The sequence below is a fragment of the Seriola dumerili genome, unplaced genomic scaffold, assembly GCF_002260705.1.
Source record: "Seriola dumerili isolate Sdu_G_001 unplaced genomic scaffold, Sdu_1.0 BDQW01000091.1, whole genome shotgun sequence".
Taxonomy (NCBI): Eukaryota; Metazoa; Chordata; class Actinopteri; order Carangiformes; family Carangidae; genus Seriola; species Seriola dumerili.
Window position 1 is genome coordinate 460,815 of NW_019174346.1, and position 25,127 is coordinate 485,941.

At 42.2% G+C, this 25,127-nt stretch overlaps 1 protein-coding gene across 1 annotated transcript in view; it reads right to left on the reverse strand.

The window, feature by feature from the left end:
• The window catches only part of msi2 (musashi RNA binding protein 2), a 228,725-nt gene that overhangs the window by 78,302 nt on the left and 125,296 nt on the right, over positions 1 to 25,127 (reverse strand). The window contains exon 7 of the mRNA XM_022745758.1: positions 22,536 to 22,584. Within this exon, the coding sequence (XP_022601479.1) occupies positions 22,536 to 22,584 (49 nt within the window). The remainder of the gene's footprint in view (positions 1 to 22,535; positions 22,585 to 25,127) is intronic.

Consider the following 25,127-nt stretch of genomic DNA (forward strand, 5'->3'; position numbering starts at 1 on the left):
TTACTGTATGAGATAAAAAAAAAAAAAAAGAAAAAAAACTTGTTTAATGTTCACAATCTTTTTGGTCATTAAAGTATTACATCCAACTTTTACCTTGTATGTATTTTTTGTTGATGTTTTAGTAGTGTAAGATAGTGTTATATAACCAAAGGTCTTTAGGTTTTACCAAAACAGGCTAAGATACTGTTAATAAAATACTTTTTTAACATGAAAGGTCCGTTAAATATACAAGAAATCTATATAAAAATTACATGTAAAAACCAAAAATTAACAGTAGATTGTTGCAATTTTAAACCCCCTACCGAGGTTTTCAACAGTTTTTGGACATTTTTTGAAATAGAAATCAAATGTTTTTATGTGTGGTATATCATTTTATTACATCAAATATGAATAATATACAAGTTTTTTATGTAAAATTATGTAATAAAACCAATTAATAACTACCTTTCTGCAATTTTAAGCCTTATTATTTGTATTATAACAATGTTAGACCTTATTTATAGGTAATTTCATTGTTTTTATACGGGTAAATGGTCTTTATTAAACATTAAAAAGCCCCAAAAATATGGAAAATCTCATGTAATATTAAAGCTATAACTGTTTAATTACAGAAAATTACTGTATTTTTATGAGATAGTTATTTTCCGTTATTTCCAGTATTTTTCTGGTGCCCCAGCTGCCGGAATATTACCGTTTTTTTTTTTTTTTTTTTTTTTTACAGCTGCATCAACGATAGCTTCCAGTGTCTCAGTGAGCTAGCACGCACAATACCACGACTCTGGACACAGAACAGCTAACTGGAACGCAGCCATTATTAATCAAACACTTACTGAGGTCAGTCGCATATCTCACTTCCCCATGTGAGACAAACACGTTCACCACGAGTGAGTGGCCAAATAAACAGCAGGTGGGTTTTTAAGAATGAGCAGAGATAAGACTAAAAAATTGAAAAAATAAAAATGAAAGTGACAAATACTGAAACACTTGCATGTGCTGTATACATACTGTATATGTAGCTCAATGTTAAACAAAGACCCTTTCACTTACATACACATATACACTGCTGCCACTGCAACGTCATGAAGTTGCATTTACCACGGTGCAGAGGCTTTTATTTGAAACGATGGTTTAAATGGAGATACATGGTGACAGCTTGCGAGGTGAGAGGGGAGAGAGAGAAAGAGAGTATAAATTACAGAGAAGAGAGAAAGATAGATTAACTACCAATCCCCAAGTTAGAAGATTTTTATAACCTCATGATATTCACACTAACCACCGGCATATTACACATGTCAGACTGTCATATTGTCATACAAATCCCTGTCGGCCTTCACTCATGTGACCACTGACTCTGTTGTATCAGTCTTTCTACAGCCCTTCTCGTGTGTCCTGTCATTCAGGGTACACATTGAGAGTGTGCAGTGTGCGTGATCCAACTGGGCTCACTTCACCAGCCTAGGTGTAGTGGTGCCACAGTGCACTGAACGACGTTTCATCAGGAAACAAAATATTCACAGTAAACCTGATTGAAATTCAAACATTTTTTAAGAGTGTGAAAAACCAGTCATCACTAAAACATATGTCATGGGACAGAGCCAACAGAAAACAAATGTATTTGGTCAGAGTTGTCATAATAACAATTAAGGTGCTGATTGTATTTCACAACGAGATTCCACCTTAAAGGAGTTGCCCTACGGTAGCTGGTTAGCCTCTGAGCTGCCTCAGTGAAAATAATAATGCTTCGCATAAAACACACAGAAATCCTCCTTTCATCATCATTCACTCTCCGTCAGATTCTTTATCTGTGATGCTTTTACACAGAATAAAGTCAGAATATATTAAACTTGACTACAGTGCCTGCTTGTCAACATCATCAAACTTCATAAAGTCATTCTGACATTAGATCATGTGGTCAGTTACCCCCACCACCACTACCCCCACCCCTTCCCATACTGAGGTCTACAGCTACAGCACAGGACAGGACAGGAGGAGGCAGCACCTTGGAAACATCCTGACTAATAAAGGACACTTTTATGGCAATGGACTTTTCAAAACCTTGGACTTCTATCTCCCTATGGACTGTAGTAGTAAGCCAGGGTATACCTGGGTTATACAACTCACATTGTATAACCCAAACCACCTGTTCAACATCAGTAATCTTAACCATCAAGATGATCTGTAAGTATCATACTGAGCACTCATGTATTTTTATGTATATATAAAAAAAAAAAAAAGAAAAAAAAACTTGTTTAATGTTCACAATCTTTTTGGTCATTAAAGTATTACATCCAACTTTTACCTTGTATGTATTTTTTGTTGATGTTTTTAGTAGTGTAAGATAGTGTTATATAACCAAAGGTCTTTAGGTTTTTACCAAAACAGGCTAAGATACTGTTAATAAAATACTTTTTTAACATGAAAGGTCCGTTAAATATACAAGAAATCTATATAAAATTACATGTAAAAACCAAAAATTAACAGTAGATTGTTGCAATTTTAAACCCCCTACCGAGGTTTTCAACAGTTTTTGGACATTTTTTGAAATAGAAATCAAATGTTTTTATGTGTGGTATATCATTTTATTACATCAAATATGAATTAATATACAAGTTTTTTATGTAAAATTATGTAATAAAAACCAATTAATAACTACCTTTCTGCAATTTTAAGCCTTATTATTTGTATTATAACAATGTTAGACCTTATTTATAGGTAATTTCATTGTTTTTATACGGGTAAATGGTCTTTATTAAACATTAAAAAGCCCCAAAAATATGGAAAATCTCATGTAATATTAAAGCTATAACTGTTTAATTACAGAAAATTACTGTATTTTTATGAGATAGTTATTTTCCGTTATTTTCCAGTATTTTTCTGGTGCCCCAGCTGCCGGAATATTACCGTTTTTTTAAAGTTTTTTTTTTTTTTTTTTTTTTTTTACAGTGCATCAACGATAGCTTCCAGTGTCTCAGTGAGCTAGCACGCACAATACCACGACTCTGGACACAGAACAGCTAACTGGAACGCAGCCATTATTAATCAAACACTTACTGAGGTCAGTCGCATATCTCACTTCCCCATGTGAGACAAACACGTTCACCACGAGTGAGTGGCCAAATAAACAGCAGGTGGTTTTTAAGAATGAGCAGAGATAAGACTAAAAAAATTGAAAAATAAAAATGAAAGTGACAAATACTGAAACACTTGCATGTGCTGTATACATACTGTATATGTAGCTCAATGTTAAACAAAGACCCTTTCACTTACATACACATATACACTGCTGCCACTGCAACGTCATGAAGTTGCATTTACACGGTGCAGAGGGCTTTTAATTTGAAACGATGGTTTAAATGGAGATACATGGTGACAGCTGGCTGAGGTGAGAGGGGGAGAGAGAGAAAGAGAGTAAAATACAGAGAAGAGAGAAAGATAGATTTAACTACCAATCCCCAAGTTAGATAGATTTTTATAACCTACTGATATTCACACTAACCACCGGCATATTACACATGTCAGACTGGTCATATTGGTCATACAAATCCCTGTGGGCTGCCACATCAGTGGACCACTGACTCTGTTGTATCAGTCTTTCTACCAGCCCTCTCTGTGTGCCTGTCATTCAGGGTACACATGAGAGTGTGCAGTGTGCGTGATCCAGGACTGGGCTCACTTCACCAGCATGGGTGTAGTGGTGCCACAGTGCACTGGAACGACGTTTCATCAGGAAACAAAATATTCACAGTTAATAACCTGATTGAAATTCAAACATTTTTTAAGAGTGTGAAGAACCAGTCATCACTAAAACATATGTCATGTGACAGAGCCAACAGAAACAAATGTATTTGGTCAGAGTTGTCATAATAACAATTAAGGTGCATTGATTAGTTCACAACGAGATTCCACCTTAAAAGTTGCCGGTAGCTGCTGTTAGCCTCTGAGCTGCTCAGTGAAAATAATGCTTCATTAGTGAAGATGAAGAAACAGAAATCCTCCTTTCATTCATCATTCACTCTCTGTCAGATTCTTTATCTGTGATGCTTTTACACAGAATAAAGTCAGAATATTAAACTTGACTACAGTGCTGCTTGTCAACATCATCAAACTTCATAAAGTCATTCTGACATTAGATCATGTGGTCAGTTACCCCCACCACCACTACCCCCACCCCCTTCCCATACTGAGGTCTCATTTTAAAGCATTTTATTACCTTATTTATTCAATGTTTCCTTCACTTTAGAAAATATAATTTAATTTTATGTCTTCCATTTTTAAGTCTGTTGTGACCTGTGACAGATTTCTTTGCAGCAGTGTTTTCAATGTTTCGTTAACATGATAGTTTGTATGTGTAGTTTATACAGAAGCCTAGACTATATGCAATGACATAAGGAGATATCTGGACACCTTACCTACTGACAGAAGAAAAGAGAAGGTGCACAGTTGATGAAAATATTGCCACTTCATGCACCATGTTGTATCATGAAAATACATGCTTTGTTCAGTGTAAAATACCATAAAATCCTCTGTTTTTTCAGCTGCCAAGGATGAAAATGTATTGGCAGTGTGCTGCGTGAGCTTTGACAAGTTTGGCCATCTAGAAGAGATGTGTGGTGATTATCTGGATAGAGCCACTCTGTCTGTCTCGCTGCCCCAATAAAGCCATGATGCCAGAATATTCGCCTTTGGCTCCCGGGTCTGAAATTGCCACTAAAACTGACTTTTGTAACTGCTGCTGCACAGTAGTGACATTAGACAACTTGTAGCACACAGTCTGTATATTATTTCAACCATCCTTAAAAAGAAGCAGCCTGGGCTTTTCACAGTTTCAAATAAGACGGAGACTACAATAATGTTGGTGTGGATGGTGGTGGCATGTGTTTGTGTTTCTTGGTGTCTGTGGGAGTGTGTGCCTGTGAAATGGGCACGCATACAAGCGAACGAGACATCTCGAGATATGTAATATGACATAATGTCTCCCCTGCTCGAACCCCCAGCTGCTCGCCCACATGCCACAGATCCTGCACCATGTCTAAACAGATGCTCTATCAATAATGCTTGCTCCAGTGCCACACACCTCCCTGGTGGCCAAATTGGGAAGAGGAGAGTGGATGAGCGCGCGTGAGAGAGAGAGAGAGGAAATGAGTGAATGAGTCAGTGTTTGGAGGGAGGACAAGAGGGAAGGAGAATGGGCAAGAACCCAGAAGCTAGAGTGACTACTGGGAGATGGATTGGCCACGCCAGGAGAAGCCAAAGGACCAGTGAACCTGGGGATGAAGTGTTCTCCTTGTCCCATCTGCTACGAAGAAGGGCGGGAGGAGAAAACTCTACGCCATTTCGGGTTCTCTTGTTCAAGTCATCTGATGTTGTTACCCTGACTTAGTGTGAACAGACACATAGATGAAGAGGAGAAACACAAGTTAACAGAGAGAAAGAAAAAGAGTCTGTCAGTGATCCACATACTGCGTCCTTTCCTGTGTTTTAGCCTCCAGAACATCACAAGTTAGGATTCAGGCCCAGTCCTTTAATACTTGGGTACAGCTATCAGAAACAGGCTTCATTTTCTCTCTCCACATAAACAAACAGTACAACAATGACAATGTGGTGTAAGATGAAAGTTAAGACAGCGTGTGCTGGTCAGCAGTCTGCTGCAGCTGTTCAGATTTTCTCCAAGAAAAACAAGAAAGGTTTTTTTTGTTGCTATGACATTTTCTCTGATAATATTACACGGCCTGTTTTTATATTGAAAAAAGGAGACTGAAGCTTTGAAAGACTGAAATCAACTTTTTATCAGTAAACTGATTAATTTTTCACTTGCCATTAGAACTATTCATGTTTATGCCCAATAATAATAAAACTGTATTTATAGGAAGTGAAGAAAGCAATGGAATCTAATTGTTTGGGTTTGGATAAGTCTCCAGAGAACAGCACATGATGGAATGGTAAACAACAAAAATGAATATATTTCTTTTCACATGTGAAACAGACACAGCAGAAGTCAGTCAGAGACATAAGAACGTCTGGGTCCTGGATGAATTCTGCAGGTATGAAAAATTGCAACATCATTTTGAAAAACATTTTAACATACCCATCAGGCATCTCCATTTGTGTGTGTTTGCACACCATCACATTAGGTGTATGTATTAGTTCTTGCATGAGCAACAAAACACATCAATGCTCCTTCTGCACCACCCTGTTGTCATCATCCATCATAATCTAGCCCTGCCTTCCACTCGCTGTCAAAACTGCTCTGGACAATTCACTTAGACAGTGTCAGCTGAACTGTAATATTTTACCAGCCACCATAATGAGGACTGGCCTCCAGACTCATGGTAACAAACACATGGCTCTCTGCTCACGCCCTGGTTGTTGTATCCACGACTTTGCCACAGTCGTTCCAATTTTCCTGTTGCTGGAGGCAATACTACGATCCTAGTATGGTCAGCCTTTGCCAGCTGGGAACCCGACCTGTCAGCCCCTGTAATGTTGTCCTTTGTCTGAGCTCTAACATTATCTCCACTGTTACTGTGAGTGTTCCTCAGGAGAGAATAATCCTTCATCTCTGTTGGCTTTTATCAGATATATACAACCTGACCCACTGCAATGCAAGCAACTTGCTTTTGGGCTGCAACTAATGTTTACGTTCCATCTTTGATTAACCAATTAATCACATATTTAATAACACTAAGTATTCCATTCACAATGATATAAAACCTCACCATCAACCTTCACCTTGACTCGAGTCATGCTTAACATCCCAAATATATCTAAACCCTGAATAACATTATAATTTATACCTGCTGTATCTGCCCTGGTAGATAAGTAAGTTCTTCTGTAAGTGTGAGTGTGTGTGTGTGTGTGTGTGTGTGTGTGTGTGTGTGTGTGTGTGTTTGTCAGCAAATCTGTGTCCTCGGTAAGTGCCACCATCAACAACATTACCTTAGAGGACAAAGGAGGGCACAGAGACACACTGAGACACACATGTCAAGACAGTAACAGAAAATAGATGGAGTAGCAACACACTATTTTAATTATCCTCATGTCTAACCTGCCCTCCAATTACAAACAGGGATGTATAATAATCCATCTATTGGTGCATGAAAGACAGGACAATAACACAGAAGCTGAACATGAGCAGGATAAGAAGTGGTTTGAAAAATGAGCTCAGAGCGGCTCGACACTGAGGTTCAGCTAAAATAATAAAATAAATGGAATATCTCTGCTCTGATTCAATGAGACACACAATCATTTCATTACTGTTTACTAGCATTTTTGGTGCAGGCTACGATATATTTGGGAGACAGTGTTGATCACCATCAGAAGCTTCAAGATTGAAGACATGATTACATTTATGATAGCACAGTGAAACATTAAGACACTGCAGTGTATGCTGTACTCCGCTGAGAGAGGCATAATGAATATACTCTGGCTAATTTATGCTGGCTAATTTGTCTACTTTTGGAAAATCTTTTTAGGATTGATTTTCTCCACAAATACAAACTCAGCTCAACATTAAGTAAACAGGAGCGCAAAGCTTTGCTTTTAGATTTCAATGTTCTGCGACAGTTCTCTTTCCTCAGTGTCCTTTCAGACAGACATTCTGAGTGAGAATCAACAGGCTGCACTACTTTCGCCTGAGCCAGGTGAGTCTGTGCTTTATTACAAGCGACGGCCAAATCAAAAATATGAACAAATGCCACATGCTAAAACATGACATGGAGCACACACACACACAGCTCACAGGAAGCTAACGTGCAGCGTGGCCCCAGAGACACTGAGGAAAACGCCTGTACCTCCATCCTCACACTCTTTTCTTCCTGGCTTTGTTTGTCATGTTCATGTGTTCACTTAAATACAATCTCAATGACAGGCCTTTTTTGTGTGGAGGCAGCTCAGGATGACCCCGGGACTCTGAATATATTCTGTTCTGTTGGTCTGATGCTTCTTATACTGCACTCACAATTGGGCTCAGTATCTGCACTGATACTGACCTTATTAAGCGTATCGGTGACTGCTTCACATTCAATACAGTTTCTCTGTCAATGTCATCAGAAAATTTAGGGTTTCCACTATCAGCTACATTCATTCAGTCACAACAGGCTGCCAGCTCAGGTTGTAGTATCACAACAATCCCTGGCCTCACGCCTGATAACAGAAAAATGAGTCCACACAGTGAAGATAATGCAGGAGACTGAGGAGTCTAGTGTCGGAGCTGTACCTGGTGTTAACAAGTCAAACATCTCTGCTCACAACCTGCTTCCTTTCCTTCTTTAACTCTGACTGAAGGTGTGATCCACCACAAACACTGAGTGAATATATTTAATAATCGTCTCTGTTTAACTGCTCCCTCTTTGTGTTGATATGCAAGGTCACACACGCACACGCACCCTCATGTGAATACAAAGAAACACAGTAAATGTTTGGGACAGAAGAAGACAGCCTAGGACTTAGTGGTCATTCTCCATCCCTGCAGGCAGTAAAGCAGGCTGCATGGCAGCCCTGTCTCCCCAGACGAGTTAATAAGATGGAGCAGTCCCCAGGGGCAACAGCCGGCGAGCATTATCACTTTGAAGGCAGCCAGAAAAACTGAGACATACTAGGAAAGAACTCCCAAAGAGAAGCCATTAATTACCCCCTCTCACTGGCCACTGCTGCAGAAAAAGTTAATTTGACAATTTGGAAGACAGGGATTGTTTCGAAATAAGGGATTTTCCCTCCCACTTGGTTCGACGAATCTTCTGCAATTATTTTTTCGTGCTACTCTATTCATACATACTCCTCAATTTGCATTTTTTTTCACTCTGCCTCCCTTCTCTCGTTCTCACACATGTATGACGAAGCAATGTTCTCGACTGTGAAACCACAAGGAGGTGTGGAGCCGCGCAGCACATATCTGCACATGTGAACTGCCCAAAGCCCACTTCTTCAGACGTGGCGTGATGAATAAATCATGCAGCACAAAACCAAGGGGAGAGAAGTTCCTCTCCTGAGGGCCCACATTCACTTAGTGCGGCTCGACTCAAAACACAAGTATCTCCCTGCCATCTAAATGAGCCACACATGGCTGTGCTAAAGCAAATAAGAGCAAACTGTCACCTCACTGAAGAAACATTGATCATTACACAATTTGTTCCCTTTTATTACAGCCATTGTAATTAAAAATAATTGAGTAGTGGGGTGGGCAGGTGGTCCTGTCAACAATTTTTTCACCAATTAGCACTACAATAATATTGCCCTGGATATTGCAGAGGATATTATTAGCATTTTGATGGAACACAAGTGCCTGCATGCCTGCACGCCAGAGAACTGCTCTCAAGTGGAATCTTTTCACTGAGATCCACCGGGGAAGAGTCACTTCTGGTTTGACAAAAACAGGCTGAGACACACGGAGATGAGGTGGTGCACGTAGTGTTCTGTGGAGCCATGTTTAAAATCCACCTCCAGAACAGAATCACATTATTTTCAAATGACCACATACATTTTGGATCCACATCAGATATTTTATCAGAGAGTGAATCTGTGATCAAGTCCTTGCTCAGTCGGTCACAACATTTCAACATTCACCAAGAATCAAATCGTGATGAAGCTGTAAACCAAAAACAAAACCAAAAATACTACTAATAAATAATAAATAATAAAAAAAATACTGAACATAAATAAATTTGGTCCACACAGATCTGACAAATGTATTTTAACATCAAGGCTAAGACCTGTGTGTTCTCATCTAGCCAGCTCGTCTGTTGTCAGAGGCCTAACAAATTGGTTCTCCAACCACTTGGGAGCATGTGTGCAGCATGTGATGGTTTACCCTGCACAGAAAAATCACAATCAAATTTGAAGCATTGAATTTCTGTGATACATCTTACCAATTTTCTCCAAAGCATCCAAGCTAGATCTGAGTGTCTGTCTGTGACAAGGATTATCTTACAAACTCCAGAGGGGAGAAAACTGACAATTGTTCTGAGTTTAAATGACTTTTTTCTGTCTGGATATGTAAAGTGGAAGCAGGTTTCGTGGTGATGAAACTAGAACTAGTTTTCAAATGTTATCGATTCCATGAATTGACCAAGAGAATTAATTTTTTTTTCACACAACTGCAGCCACCTTACAGCACTCCCCTGTCTCACCAGCAGGCTGACAGTCACAGTCTCACACTGAAATACATTCACTCAACACTGGTGTAACGACTTTATCCTAATTGGGCTTTGTAAATTTGATACAGAATTTCTACCACAACATGTGTTATGTCATGGACATAAAGAACCTGAAGGAGACAAGAGTCACAAAAAGATGGTTATAGACAAATGGTCGACTTGACAACAGTTTCCAATGTTTCTGCAGGTATGGAAATTTACAGGCAAAGTTGCCTGATTGGACTTTGAATGCACACACACAGTATGCCACACACAGTGTTTGCACATATCTGCACAGATGATTACTGCATTCTCTTGATTTGCCTTTTGTGTGATTATTAAAACTATGATTTGGCAAAAATACTTCACCTAACATCCATGGCAATGTGGCATTTCAGGATTGCAATGAAAAGACTGTGTGTGTGTGAGGGGGAGGGATAGAGGGAGATGGGAAGAGAAATGGAGCAGTGGAGTGTCAGAGACAAAGACAGAGAGACAGACGTAGAGAGGGAGACTGAGACAGAGAGATCAGAGAGCTGGGGACAGAAGAACAGGCAACGATAAATGAATTCCCAAGAGAAAAGGAGGGACACGGAGAAATTACAGAACAAAAGGAGAAGACAGAAATGACATTTCTTAAGGGACTGCTGTGTGGCATTTGTAGAGGGAAAAATGAAATGTGAGGACCAGAGAGAGATGGAAGGCGGGAGAGGGCATGGGGAGAATGGAATGAGTAAGAGCAAGAAACAAAAGAGAAAGTGTGTGAAAGGTAAGACTAATTTATGAGAAATGAGGCAGGCTGCTGCTGTCTGATGGATCGGGTGGGGGTGGGACAGGGTGTTGCAGCTTGGTGGACAGAGGAGAACCTGTGATATGGATCCTTTGAGACGGTATTCAAAAAAAAAAAGAAAAGTGAACTCTCCAGAAATAGGGGATGAATATAAAACAAAAAAACATCACTTCTCTTTACAGGAGAATCTCCCTGGCAGGTAGGCAGAGCAGAGAGAGGTAAAGGTGAGAAAGAGACGGCGTAGGAAACAAAGAGAGGAAAGCACAAAGAAAGAAATGTGTGAAGTGACAGAGGCGAGAAAGAGTAAGCGAGGAAAAGATGACGGAGATAAAGCGAGATGAGAGAAAGCTGCCTTTGATGCAACTGCTCCTCCACTGTGGCAGTTTGGAAGAAAGGGTGCACATGTAGTTGTGTGTGTGTGTGTGTGTGTGTGTGTGTGTGTGTGTGTGTGTGTGTGTGTGTGTGTGTGTGTGTGCACGTGTGCAACCCTCTGAGTGTATGCAAGTATCTGCTATAATAAAGTTCACATAAGCGTGAAAGGTGGGACTGGTGATAAGGCAGCTGCTCATTTGTAGTAAGGAGTTGGTTACACAAACACAGAGAAGCCTCTGAATGTGTAGAGAAACACTTGGGGCCTACAAAATATTCAAGGCTCTCCTCGAGACAGAATCCCCTCCCAAAGCTTGCTGACAGAGGAGCAATGTGAACCTCCTCTTTCAAACAGCGCACCGTCTTTATTCGCCCCAGTCTTACAGCATCCTCGTACTGTATCAAAGCCAGAACACACGCTGTCGTGTGAAGTGCCATCAATGTACACGGCGACGCACACCTTTTCCTCCTCATAATGTTCTCCTCATGTCTCTTGTTCTATCTCTCTGTGTCTCTCACATACACACACACACACACACACACACACACAGAACTGTGAGAGAACAGAGAGGAGCTGGCGGCAGCGATGAAAGACGGTGATGAAGGTGCGGCAGTAAAACACACTGTAGATGTCATCTATCTACTGATGGAGAGAGCACATCAGAAACACACTCTTTTAAGTTCACTCTCTTTGAGCCCAATATAGACGTGGGCCAAAAACACAGTGTGTGACCACGTGCTTCGTACATACACAAACTGACACATATCATCAAACACATAGGAACCCATCTCTCTCCAAACACACTGTCGATTCCACGGAGGCTGAACCCAAGGCAACTGGACACCATGCTTATTAATCATAGACCTCACATGTATTCCTTTGTAACGTCAGGAACTGCTGATGTGCTGCCATGTCACAGGTCCATTACAGCTGTTAGCCAGGTAAAGGCCTAATGATGTCAGATGCTGTACCTGACCCCTTTAATTCCACAAACTCAGATTCATTGCAGATCATTGTGCATTAGCATTAGCAGCACTGTGCCTGTGTGCATCCACTGAGGAGAGGTGAGTGCTTGTTTGTGTGTGGTGGTCAAAGTCATATAAAGAGGGTTTGTTGTCTGTGGAACTCTACAATGGGGCAAGGCACATAATACAGAACATGAAGCCTCTAGGCAGCCACCCATTTTAGATGGCATTGTATTACACACACACACACACACACACACACACACACACACACACACACACACACACACAGTGAGTGTGTGTGTAAATAAACACACACAGCACACCTACACAGAAGTGCACAGTTAAACACACAAAGACTGAGTTGGAACCTGTCAAGTGCGAACAAACTGATGACAAGACGGCGACAGATGGATTCACTGAGGAGAGACGAGCTACGCATTCAACTCAATTAGCAACGTGCTGCTGCATGACGCCGATGGGATATGGAATCTTACCATGACTGGCAACCTGTCAATCGAGCAACAGAGCCGCAAAACAAGCATCATGCACGACGCAATGAATTAAATTTAATAAACCAATAAATAAATTAATTTATGAATAAATGGTATAAACCCATGGAAGCAGCTCTGCATCAAAAAACAGGGCATAATGTGACCAGGGAGCCTAAATATCCCCAGGCACACACACAAAGAAGAAAACTGGCAGCGGGGAAAGAAGAGGAGGAGGAGGAGGAGGAGGCAGTGGGGAGAGACAGAGAGGAGAGAAGAGAAGGAACAATGGCTGCTTCCCTCTTCCCCTCTTGCTCACACAAGGTACCTGTGTGAACATTCACAGGCTCTGTTCATACATTATCCTGCCACGGTACCTAATGAGCCAGGCATCTCCACCCTGACACTTACGCTTGGCTAGGCAACCCTTATTACAGTGTGGAGGCGCGCGCACACACACACACACACACACACACACACACACACACACACACACACACACACACACACACTGAACTGACCACGAGTCGACACAGCAGCTGTGTGACTGGGGAGCATAACAACATCTCCCTCTGGTTGAGATGTAAAGGAGCTCGCTATATTCAAATGCATCTTTATTGTCTGTCAGAAGAAATCCTGGTGTAATGGTTTACGTGTGTTTGTGTGTCAGTTTCACACACGTCAAGTTCTTGGTTCTTACAAATACATGAAGCAGCGTGAAGGCTGCTGGCGAATATGGGGACAGACACCATGTGCCCCTTCTGAGCCGTTGGTTATTACCGATGCTTCATTGTTCATGACGGCAGACAAAATTGCTCTTTTTGCAGCTTTTTACGACTGTGTATTAAAAAAAATGCACAAAAGCAAGTCTATCTTGTCTGGCAACATACCAGCCAGTGCCAGGATGTACCCTGCAGTGCTATGATTGTTTTGGCTGCTTCTATATAAAAAGCCCTTCAGTTTCAAAAGAGCCTTCTAAAACTGTTTAAGTGGTAAAGCAGCAGGAATGTGGGAGGCCAATCAGCTGAGAGCACGAGCAACATGGTAAAAGTTAGTCAAATAAACATCAGACGTCCCGACAGCATGGCAGTGTGGATGAAGGGCATGTTGGTTGAACACATGAGATACTCAGTTTGACCCTGAAAGCTCAAAGAATAAGAACAAAAAGAAAATGTAAGAAAGAAACCAGAGATCGTTCTTCTTTCCCTTTAATCTAAGATTAGATGCCTGGACTGGAGGTGATGTAATCTAATTCAGCTCGCAATCTTTCTGTGAGAAGTGATTGCTGTGGCTCAGCAGCTGATTGTGATTTTCAGCAGTGGGGGTTGCTGTATTCTGACCATCATTACACTTAAGAGGAACAAAAAAAAAAAAAAAAAAACTACCTTCAAAGCAGTTGCACTGAGCACTTGATCGTCAGTCTTCTGTTGTCCTCTTTTATTGGAATTTGATATCTTATACTGAAATTATAGTGAAAAAAAAGTGAGGAGTGGGAGGCTGTCGCATTATAATACAAAGACGAATCGTTCAACAAAAAAAGACCGACTGTGTTTTCATAAAAAGGAACCACAGAAAGAATTGTGTTGTTTCAGTGGTTTTAAAGATGATCTGTGTAAGGTGAGTTAATCTCTAAAGTACATAAATCAGAGACTATCCATTATTAGACTGCTGAGGAATAATATGTCAGAACTCTGTACGTCAGCATCAGGAACATGACAAACACTGTTCCAGGTTAGAGAGCTGGTAAAAAAGTACATGTACAGTAAATGTATGTAGAAACTTTTACAAACTGCATCTACAAAACCGACAGAAATCATTAAAAAAAAATCTTTTAAAATAATTTAGTGTTCAAAAGAGGCCAGCTGTGAGGAGTACATATGTTCCTGCAGTGCGCCTCGGACCGTGATGGCTATCACAAACACACCCATGAGATCAGCATGTTTAAAAAATGTTACATAGACAAGAAGCAACATATTTTACTAACACTGTGCAGCAGACACTTCACTAATTCCCTCATGTGCTGCGCTCAGCTGTAAGACGCCTGGGTAGGCACCAATCAGGCTGTAAATACAGGGGACAATGCAGAGAAAGCTCCCACTTCCCTGGTCTGTCTCTGTTACAGTCTCATGCACATCAGATGCAGCAACAACGTTCCTGCGGTCATGTGTATATCCAGCTTTTTTTAATGTCTTCACTTTGACAAGTTGTAAAAGCTACACATCATCCAGATTAAAGTAGTTTTGTCTGTGTTGTCTTGTGTATCTCTCACAAGCAGTGTGTGTGTGTGTGTGTGTGTTTGTGTGTGTGTGTGTGTGTGTGTGTGTCTTCTATTTTGTCTGGGCATATTTGTGTGAGTGGATGCAAACTCAGTATTCCAGGTTACAGTGGCTGCAATCTCACAGGAGGTTTAACCTTGGTAAATCCACTATTAGGTGTTCAGAGAGTGATGATGTGAGCAACAGATCCTCCCCGATGGTTTCACTTTCTATGAGCATCCAGCAGGTCACAAATAGAGAAGCTATGAGGGTATTACAAGGTCAAAGGTTGGCTAACTCTCAATATGATGACAATTCCAAGCTGGCATTTTCATTTCCTGAAGAGACTGATTCCCCTGTGGCAGCTGAGGCCAAAGGCGTTTGCTTATTTTTGTTCAAATAAGTTTGCTGTTAAGACAGAGAATTCATACTGCAAACACACAGTGTGGACATTCACATACACCTGAGGAAAATTCAGATAAATATGGCTTTCCAATGCAGAAAATCACACCGTGACTTTCTTACACAAATGCGCCTTTCCGCACATTTTTTTGTCCCTTTAATTTTGTCCTTCAAATGTCTTCAGAGGTGCGGCCGTGCAGCCGGCCAGCGGGAGTGGCTGATGTTTTTAATGGCACATGGTTTGTCTCCTGGTGGCGAGATAAACATGGGGAAGAGATTAAAACCCCAGGCTTTCTTCCACAATCTCCTGCCTTCATCCTCCTTCCCCTTGCAGTGGTCATGCAGGGCCAGCACAGCAGACGCTAATTCAAAACCAAACCCATCCGGCTCGCGGTGCATACTAGAGCCTGAAAACACACCAATACAGAAGCCGTGATGGGGGGGTCAGATGACAGACAGGTGACGAGGAGAGGAGGCTTCTGCACCGTTTAATCACCAACCTGTCAAGTATGTCTCACCGGGCTCATGGCAGCAGAACGTGTGCAGCTACTACTGTAATGCTGACGTGGATTTGAGCCCGTTGGGTCGCTGGTGTCAGGACAAGGGGCACAACAAACACCCTGAAGAGGAGGAAGCGGGGGTCAAAGGCCAGGCTCCATGACATCCTCGTGAGGGTCAGGTTGGCCACAAAGCCAGCTCACCCAGGAGCTGATGAGCTGGAGCAGTTATTAAGAGTGGCTAAACACATCATTTCCTTTGTCAGTGTGATTAGGCCAAGGCGAGGGGCCCTCAGGTGGAGGTAGACCCAGAGTGTATGATTAGCTCTGCCATTTAAATGACATTCACACTAATCGCTAATATCAGGTCTGTCACGGTGAGAGAATACAATGAGGAATCTGTCAGCTCATGTTGGAAGGGCTGAAGCAATGCAGGGAAAAGAGCAGGAATATCTGATTCCACTTGATGTGAAATCCTGTGTCAATCAGTTAAGTTAGGCACAGCAGCTGATTGTTTTACTCTGCATCAGTGCTGCTGTACAGTAGTCACTGAGCAGCGAGGAGCTGCCATCTGTAAACACTACAACCCCCATGGAACCAACAGGGATCGGCTTGTTTAAAAAGGAATTTACATTAATCACTGAAGAAGACCTGGCCCTTGTAAAGAAAAAGACGCTGTATTTAAAGTCTGTTCAAATAGGTTTTACTCTTGTAAAACACCTCCAGACATTTGCTTGCACAACTATTTGGATGAGAATTTGAGGAATTGGTTAACTTTTCTTCTCCTGCTGGAAATTCACGTCTGAAGTCAGGCCATCATTAAAACTGAAATGACCCTGCTCTCTCTGTGCCTGAACAAAAGAAGGCATTATCAAACCTCAGTCTCAGCAGTGCGAGATCCATTTGGTAAACAGCCTGTGTCCTACAGTAGTAATCAGAGGGTATTTTTGAGGGATTTGCAGGCTGGCCAGGAGGCATCCGCTGGAGTGATCTCTAATTGCTAGAAGCGGAGGCCTAGACTGCCTGGCGCTCTTTTGAAGCCATCGGCAGCAGCTTCCAGCCAGAGAAGCCAGCAGGGGGAGGCTTCCTACTGAGCTACTCTCCTCTTTCTTTATTTCCTTCTCTTTTCTCCCTCACCATGCCTTCGTTCTACTTTTCCTGCTTTTCTCGCGCTCAGTCCACCTTCTTTCCATCCTCTTATTTTCCTTCCCATTTCTTCTCTAACTGTACTTGTTCCCTTTCCCCCACTCCCTTTCTCCCCTCCTCTCCTACTCAGTCAATGAGCCAGCAATCACTTTGCAGACAGAGATCCTCTGCTCAGTCGGCCATGTTCAATCCCCAGCACCGGTGGCTGATGAGGCATTGTGGTGACGTCAAACACCGCGGCTTTTCAGGGAGCAAGTTAACCTGTGGAGGCGCAGCGCTGCTGCCCAGGTTACAGGACTCATACTGGCAGTCTTTGTATAGAATAATGAATGTAATATGCCAAAGAGATGAAAGATAATGAGGCCAATTATTTTTTTCTTCTCACCCAATGAGGTGGGAGAGGCGAATTTATGTCAAATAGTTGGTGTATGATGGCACCTAATACCACTCAGGTCTTTGTTACTGTATGAGCTTCTGTATCCTGGGGCAAAGATGTTTGCTCTCTACAGCACAGTTTTGAGATTTTGACAAACACACACACACACGCGCGCACACACACACACACACACACACACACACACACACACACACACACACACACACACACACACACACACACATACACAAACTACCACAGCCACTAAATAACAATGTGATATTGTTAGACAGTGGGTCAGTGTTGCATATTTGTCAGCTTGAGCATGCAAAGAAATAAAACCCCGCATCCACACACACACTGTCGCAAAGAGACACCACCAGTTTTTTGGTTGTTTGGAAGGCAGCTCGCTCAGTGTGACATTGACTCCTCAGTGCCAATTCCACACTGGGAGCTGCACTTGCTAGCTTTGCTGCCAATCCAGGTAAAGAGATTACAGACACACACAATGCAGCCTTCTGTTCGTCTGCCAAGAAGGAAACCAGCCCTTTAAGCCCATAGAAAAAAAGGCCTATACACAAATTCACACAGCATTGGCCCCGACCTCGCACAAAAACCAAGAATCCCCTTCTTCTTCAGGAACATGGCTTCTAATACGCGCCTCGCTCAGTGGCTCCGGCACAAAGCAGCCTTGTGACTGAAACAATTCAGCCTCCATTTCTTTATCCTGGTCCCTAACACTGTTGCACATTACTATTACTTGCATCATTCAAATAAAGAAGGAATTTGGCTTACAATCAGTCACACAGTCTTTAAAGCTAATGGCTGCTGTCTGGTTACAAACTATTATAAAACAATATGAGAGAAAGTTACACTCAATTTCATCATCTTTCTTAATGGTGCAATTAAAAAGGTGAGAGAGGACCAGTGTATCACAAAAATAGACACAGGTGCCACCTTCAATACTGTTACTCGCAATAATAAACTGCAAACTTGTTGGAAAACAAGAACTTGATGAAAACTGCAGGGCTAACACTGGTTTTTAGGGAGTACAGATTTTTGCAGAGCATGAATTAAACAATCACTGTGGTGCACAGTTTTGACCCAATTAATCAGCTACTCATAATTGTAAAAGAGTAATTTAGCATTGCGATTGCAAAGTACTAATTTGCATTGTATATACTTATCTTTTTTGGATTCGTGTGGATTAGTCATGATGCTGAGAAGCTGCTTGTGAATAATCAAATCAGAGGAGGTGTATATCTATATACTACGTATTTTATCCTGGTGGAATTATGCTACAGAGATGTTGTTGATGAAGAGAGTGGCGATATGGTGGAGAGGGAGGGCTAATTAAGGTTGTGGCAAAAGCAGCACTTGTTAAAAGATGTGTATCAGTAGACAAAGACTTCATCTATCATCTACTGTACTTTCTCCTTACGAATTAAACCCCGCTGCTTTGGCGGAGGACGATACATGCCACTCTTTCCTCAGCGTCTCCATCCCCTCCTCTAAGAGATGCCATTTTTCTCACCTCGGCAACACTCTCCCCGGCACTACCAATTGTGTTTGACAGTAAAATCACATTTTAGATCATAGATCATATGTCAGCCTGTAGGACGGGAGTAGGCAGGGGATGACAGACTGATTCTGACTCAGGGCGATTCCAAAAGCATTTATTTCCCACCCGTATAGCTCGTCCTGTCATCCAGCGCTGGCACAGGAAGTCATGTGGAGGGTGTTGGGAAAGACGACTGGTATGTGACTGCTGTACTCATGGTTCTGTACCAGAGCACACACACACACACACACACACACACACACACACACACACACACACACACGCTGTGGTCTGCACCTCCTGCTCTGCTGAATAAACCATCCAGAATTCAAAAAAGAAGAAATATGTGATTACAAATGTTCACATTCCTGATTTCCTCTTTCTGTCATAGAATGAGTGTCAGGTGAAGAAAAGAAGGCTGAAGGAGGCGGAGTGGAGGGGACACTGCAGCAGAACGTGGAACAATAGGCGCCCTCTGGCATCAACCTCTGGACAGCCCGAGCTGCTCACCAAAGACACTGAACTCACCCACAATGAACTGCTGCAGTAGGAAGGGAGGCTTTAGAGAGTTCAATTTCCAACACAATTGGCTGTATTCTACTCCTTTAAATGCCAAGGAGATGGTGTGCAGCGTGCGCCTTTGTGAGGAGCTTTGCTTACAGCGAGTGTCCTCTAGCAGGAGAGACAGAGAGAAAGACGAGAGAAACGCAGGGATGGCAAAGACAGGCAGGGTGGGGAGATGGTGTGGGACAGAAATAGTGCAACTGTGTAAAAGAAAAGGAAGAAAGAATAAGACTGAGTGACTGGGAGAGATAGAGTGAAAAAGAACGAGAAGGGTAGCGAATGTCTCCTCTGGCTGTCGTTTCACAGCCTCCCAGGGACCGTCTGAAGGACAATGCTGCTACTAGTGGAGTGTGACGTTTGTCCTCTATCCAATTCGCCACAGGCCCAAAGAAAACACACTTACAATCAAGTGTTGATCATGCATCTCATACACAATAAACAAACAGAATACAATGCATTATAGTAATATACCATACAGCCTCTATGTAAAAAAAGCTTAATGGGAAAAATAAAAAGGCGCCTAGATAACATTCAAATGAGGTGATATGAAGTCATAGTGTGAGCCACAGCAAGATCACCTTTAACTGCTTCGATCTGACGATAGCCAGCTCCTTCTCTGAAGGAGACATTTGACTTCCTGCTCGTCTCCATAATAAACTGTTTGTGTGTGGTCTCTTCTCTATATTCTGTTTAATTTGCTTATAGCTGAAGTATTATTTTTCTAACCTCACAAATGTTCCGGTAAATATAAAAGTGCTTCCTGACTGCAGAGACATTTGCTTCCTATCTCCTTATTTTGCCTCAGTAAAAAGTGCAAGGCCCCTGTTCTTCAGTGTTAGAGTCAGAGCAGATGTAAACCAGACATCAGTACAGTGCAGCGCATCTGTGTTGCAGGTACAAAAGAATTCCACATTATCAAGACAAACAGAAAAAGATGGCATCAACTATTAGAAATGTACTGCAGTTCTTTGCAAAGCACAGAGTCACAGAGTGAACTGTTAATTTAGGGACTTGTAATTATGGAAGAGGCAGCGTGGTTTTAGGAGAATTGCAGGTAATGGTATGTAGGTATAATGTCTGAATTGTTAAATAAAGAAAGTGTTATTTCTATTGCAGTGCTGCAGATATAAAACAGGAATTATTTTTTCATGAATCAATCTGTAAGATAAAAATGAACACAGGTGGGGAATTGATTTGGACTGCGGGCTGCCAGATGCCCATCACTGGATCGGTGGGGAGTGGTAAAGTGGGCCCAGGCTCTGGTTTCACTGATAATATATTCAGTGTCCTTTCGTTTGTGGTCACAGGGCAGCCGAGCCATTAATATTACACAATCACACCAATGGCTTTGATGAATAATTCACAGTTTCTTATGGGTCTGTAATATACTATGCAATTCATCTGAAGTCCCGTTGTGTTTTTAAGATGAAAGCAGCAAATATCTACTGTTTCAAATTCCCATTGTGACCAAATATGTTGATGCTAGTTAGAAGAAAGAGAAACTGCAGAAAGAACTGCACCTGCCTCCTGCCTCAGTGTCACACTCAATATAAATACGTCCGTTGTCATCAGAAAAAATGCCACAGAGGCTGTTTCTCCATCATTGTCTTCATTTGAAGGGCATTTTGCTGCCCAAAGGCAAACGCCTAACACACTCCCTGAGCGCAGCGCCCATCCCCTTCCACAGAGGGCTGGCAGTGCAGCAGACAGAAGAGAGAGACAAGCCAGAAATAAGAGAGAGAGAGAGAAAAGCCTTCGTCTCAAAGTAGACCTCACACTGGGTTCTGTCACTACAGATCAAAATCCCCTCAAAGCCATAGATCACTTCCACTATAGTTCACATGTTCCACACTTAGAAACTGTTTACCAGACTCAAAGAGTTCGCCTGCACAGCATACACACATGCAGAGTACACACACACACACACACACACACACACACACACACACACACAAACGCACACACACGCACATACGCACACACGCACATACGCGCACACACACACACACACACACACACACACACACACACACACACACAGATACAGATACAGTAGAAAAAGAAGAGGGAGAGTGTTTGCACAAAAAAAGATACAGCTTTCAATCCAAGCCAACAGCACTTAAACATTTATGCACATTGACAGGATGAATCGCTCAGCGCAAGAAAAAAGTTTACATCTATCTGTAAAAACAGCGCTCAGCTCAGCTCGGCTCGGCTCGGTTCGGCTCTGCTCTGCTCGGCGGGATGGTGCGATGCCAGCTCTGCCTACTAGTGAGCTGAGTGGTGTGACAAACAGAGAAGTGTCTGCTCCTTTTTCTTGTGGAAATACCTGTCAGTGCCTGTTGACTGCTCACACACACAATGATCCATGGACACAGACGCAGCCAGGGACAGTCTGTCTCCTAAAGGTTCTTTTAACGCACCTATGTGAGGATTCATAGCCAATAATAGTCGTGGCACGGGGCTTGGGGTAAGTGACGGGCCTGTACACACTGGTGGGTAAGTCAGGCCTGTAAAACAGAGCGCACTCGCCTTAAATACACAACACTGCATTGTGGTGCAGGGAGGAAACCTGTCTTTGGAAAGTCCTCTGCTTGAGAGAGAAACGTCCCCTCATCTCAGATAAGGAGACGATGAGAGAGAGAGATAAAGTCAGTGCTTCTACTGGGTCTTATCTGATGCTGTTATCTGACTGCACAGCACCCACCATCTCACAATCTTTACACCCTTTAAGCACCTCTCTGAAACACTCACACCACACACACACACACACAAACACCATCTAATGCTCAAACATTCTAAACACCGTACCAGCTTATTGATTACTTTGACACGCTCCCATTGTTGAACAGATGGTACACCTAATATCATGTGAAATGGAACTGTTCTGTGTTATCTCATGGGGAAAGGACATAAAATGACTATTTTCTCACCTTTCAGAAAGACAGACAAAAATGGAGAGAAAGGGAACAGAAGCTGTGCACTTACCTCTATGTCTGTTAGTAGTCTTATCAAACATAAGCATGGCATCATCAACCTGGAAGACACAAGAGAAGTTCTGACGTGAGCTTAATCTTTTCAGCGAGTACTTCATGTCATTTTCCCTCCTCCTTGAATCACATCTCTTCTCCACTCTGTAATTACTCTTAGAATATATATTCTCACTGATTTCTTTCCAAGCACCTCTCTGCTACATAATCATTCTGCGGTCACAGGATTACTGTCAGGTTACCATTTTCATACCTGACTGTAGTTTTATTGCTAAATGGTTTTTACTCATTGTCTGGATTAAATGTGGCAAAGGTGTGAATGAAAATGAATAACAATGACGAGCAGAGGGAGAAAATGGAGAAATGTGTGGACGATATGTTTATTTTGATGAACACTGATGTCCGGTCTTGGGCAGAGTGACAGATAGACAGATAGCACTAAGTGAGCATGAGAAGAAAAAGATCCTTCCTCATCTCACAGCAGCAGCAGCTTCCACCATAGTATAATCCCTCATCATGTCCAATAAAGCCACACGCAGACACACAGCATTTCTCTGCTTCCTATACCCCTGAAGAAATGTTTAAAAAACAGAGTGAGGCACGTTCATTCAGCCTGTGATTCTGTCTGCGAGAGAAATAAAAAGGACAGAGGAGCAGAGAGCATCAGCACACAGAAACAAGAGGGAACACTCTGCACCATTTGCTCCCCGGTTATGGTCTCTAGGTAAGTGCGACGGTGTAGCAAGGCTTGATACTGTGCATGCACGCATCCGTCTGTGTTTTTCATGGGAGGGTGACAAAGCTTCGGGAGGAGATAGCAAGAGACAAGAATAGGGGTCTCACTCAAGCCGAACTGTCTGATTGGATAAAGAGAAGTGCCTGGCAGCCAGGCAGACTTGTGCTGGCACACTCTTCATGCCACCCTCTTGCCACACATTTGGCACACAAGACGTTGGCACAGCTTGCAGGACCCGGTTACTCATTGCACGGCTCACAGGCCACATGCTGCACTCAGGCACTTTATGTGCACCGCCCCAAAATATTTCCAAATCGCCAAAAATATCTGGCAACAATTACCTTTATACACAGTATACCTACAGTATACGTTACCTGCTATGTGTATGTTTTGATCCATTGCAAGAGTACACAGCACTCAGCACCTGAAGTGGGCGGGGAATGACAGCCTACAGGTGGATGCTGGGGTGGAGTTAAGCACACAACCTTATTACAATGGATATACAGTGGATATGTGTTGCAGGGAGGAGACAGAGTCCCATGTGAGAGATCAGTGTGAATACTGTTGTCCGGTTGAACTGGAAGGAGCTGCTCCATCAACTGTCCTGAATAAACAGTGAAAGTATGGCAGGAGGTCCGTATGAAGTTAAACAGCAACAATCTGAAGGTGAAACTGAAATTAATTGTCAAGTGTGAAAATAAATTCACCAGCCCTACAACTATGGTACTGTAGCTTGTAGTTTTGCAAAACCAATAACAAAGTCATTAATTCCCCTGAACTGTTTCTTCTTGACACAGCAGAAGAAAAAAGTAGTTTGCTGTGTCTGTGAAAAATGTGCCATCTGATGACTGTATGGTGGGAAAACATATAAAAGTGGTGTACAAATAAACAGCTGCCAAGCAATATGACCTGCAGCTACGCTTTTATAAAGACATATTTATAATGTCAGGTAACCCGACCTCTATCTCCTGCCAGGCCATCTAATGAAAATCACATTAAAGTGACAGGAAGTAGGATAACTGGAATTTGTAGTGCAGCGGCTTGTGATTTCATTGCCTGAGTATGAAGAACAGAGAGAAACTTTGGGATTGTTTTTCTTGCAGTTCAGTAACTCCACTGTCACATTCAGTACCAAGCCAGATAATTACACTGTCCTGGAGTTAATGTGAGAAAACTTTGAATCCGGCTCATAACACCAGAGACAGTTCATAATGTCTCCACGTCTGACAGTGTGAGAGCTTCACTGCAGAGCAGAGATGGAGTGGCATGTTTACCGACCGTGGTAAAGGTTTCATTTGACACGTGTGGCTGACAGCTCGTGATCACTTACACAGGAGACACAAACATACAGCACTCCAACGCTATCATCTCATATAAGTAATATTCAAACAGTCAGAGGAGTCTGTGTGCAGCATGCATCAACTGCGTTCTCAGACACAGACTCAGACAACTGTTATGACAACTCTCATTGATTAGTATGACAACTGTTATTGATTAGTAATGTGATAATGTAAGATGATACTGTTTCCACAGGCACCTGCAAAAATATTGGACTGAACATAAGACTATGTTTGACTTCTGTGTTAATCTGTAACTAACAATGATCAATGTACAACGAATGATCTCGTGTCCACATTAAACCTGACTGCTTTGCATTATGGGAATGGCCCACAGTATCCCATCAGCCACCATGAGTCCTTCATGCAACATGACATTCAAATTTCTACACTCTGTTATTTATAGCATTGCTAGTGTAAAGCCATTTGCAGCCTGATAGCGGAAAGACTGCTGCCATGTAAAATGAGGTGAGGTCTATTAATGGAAGTGTGTTATATGAATGTGTGAACTGTGTTG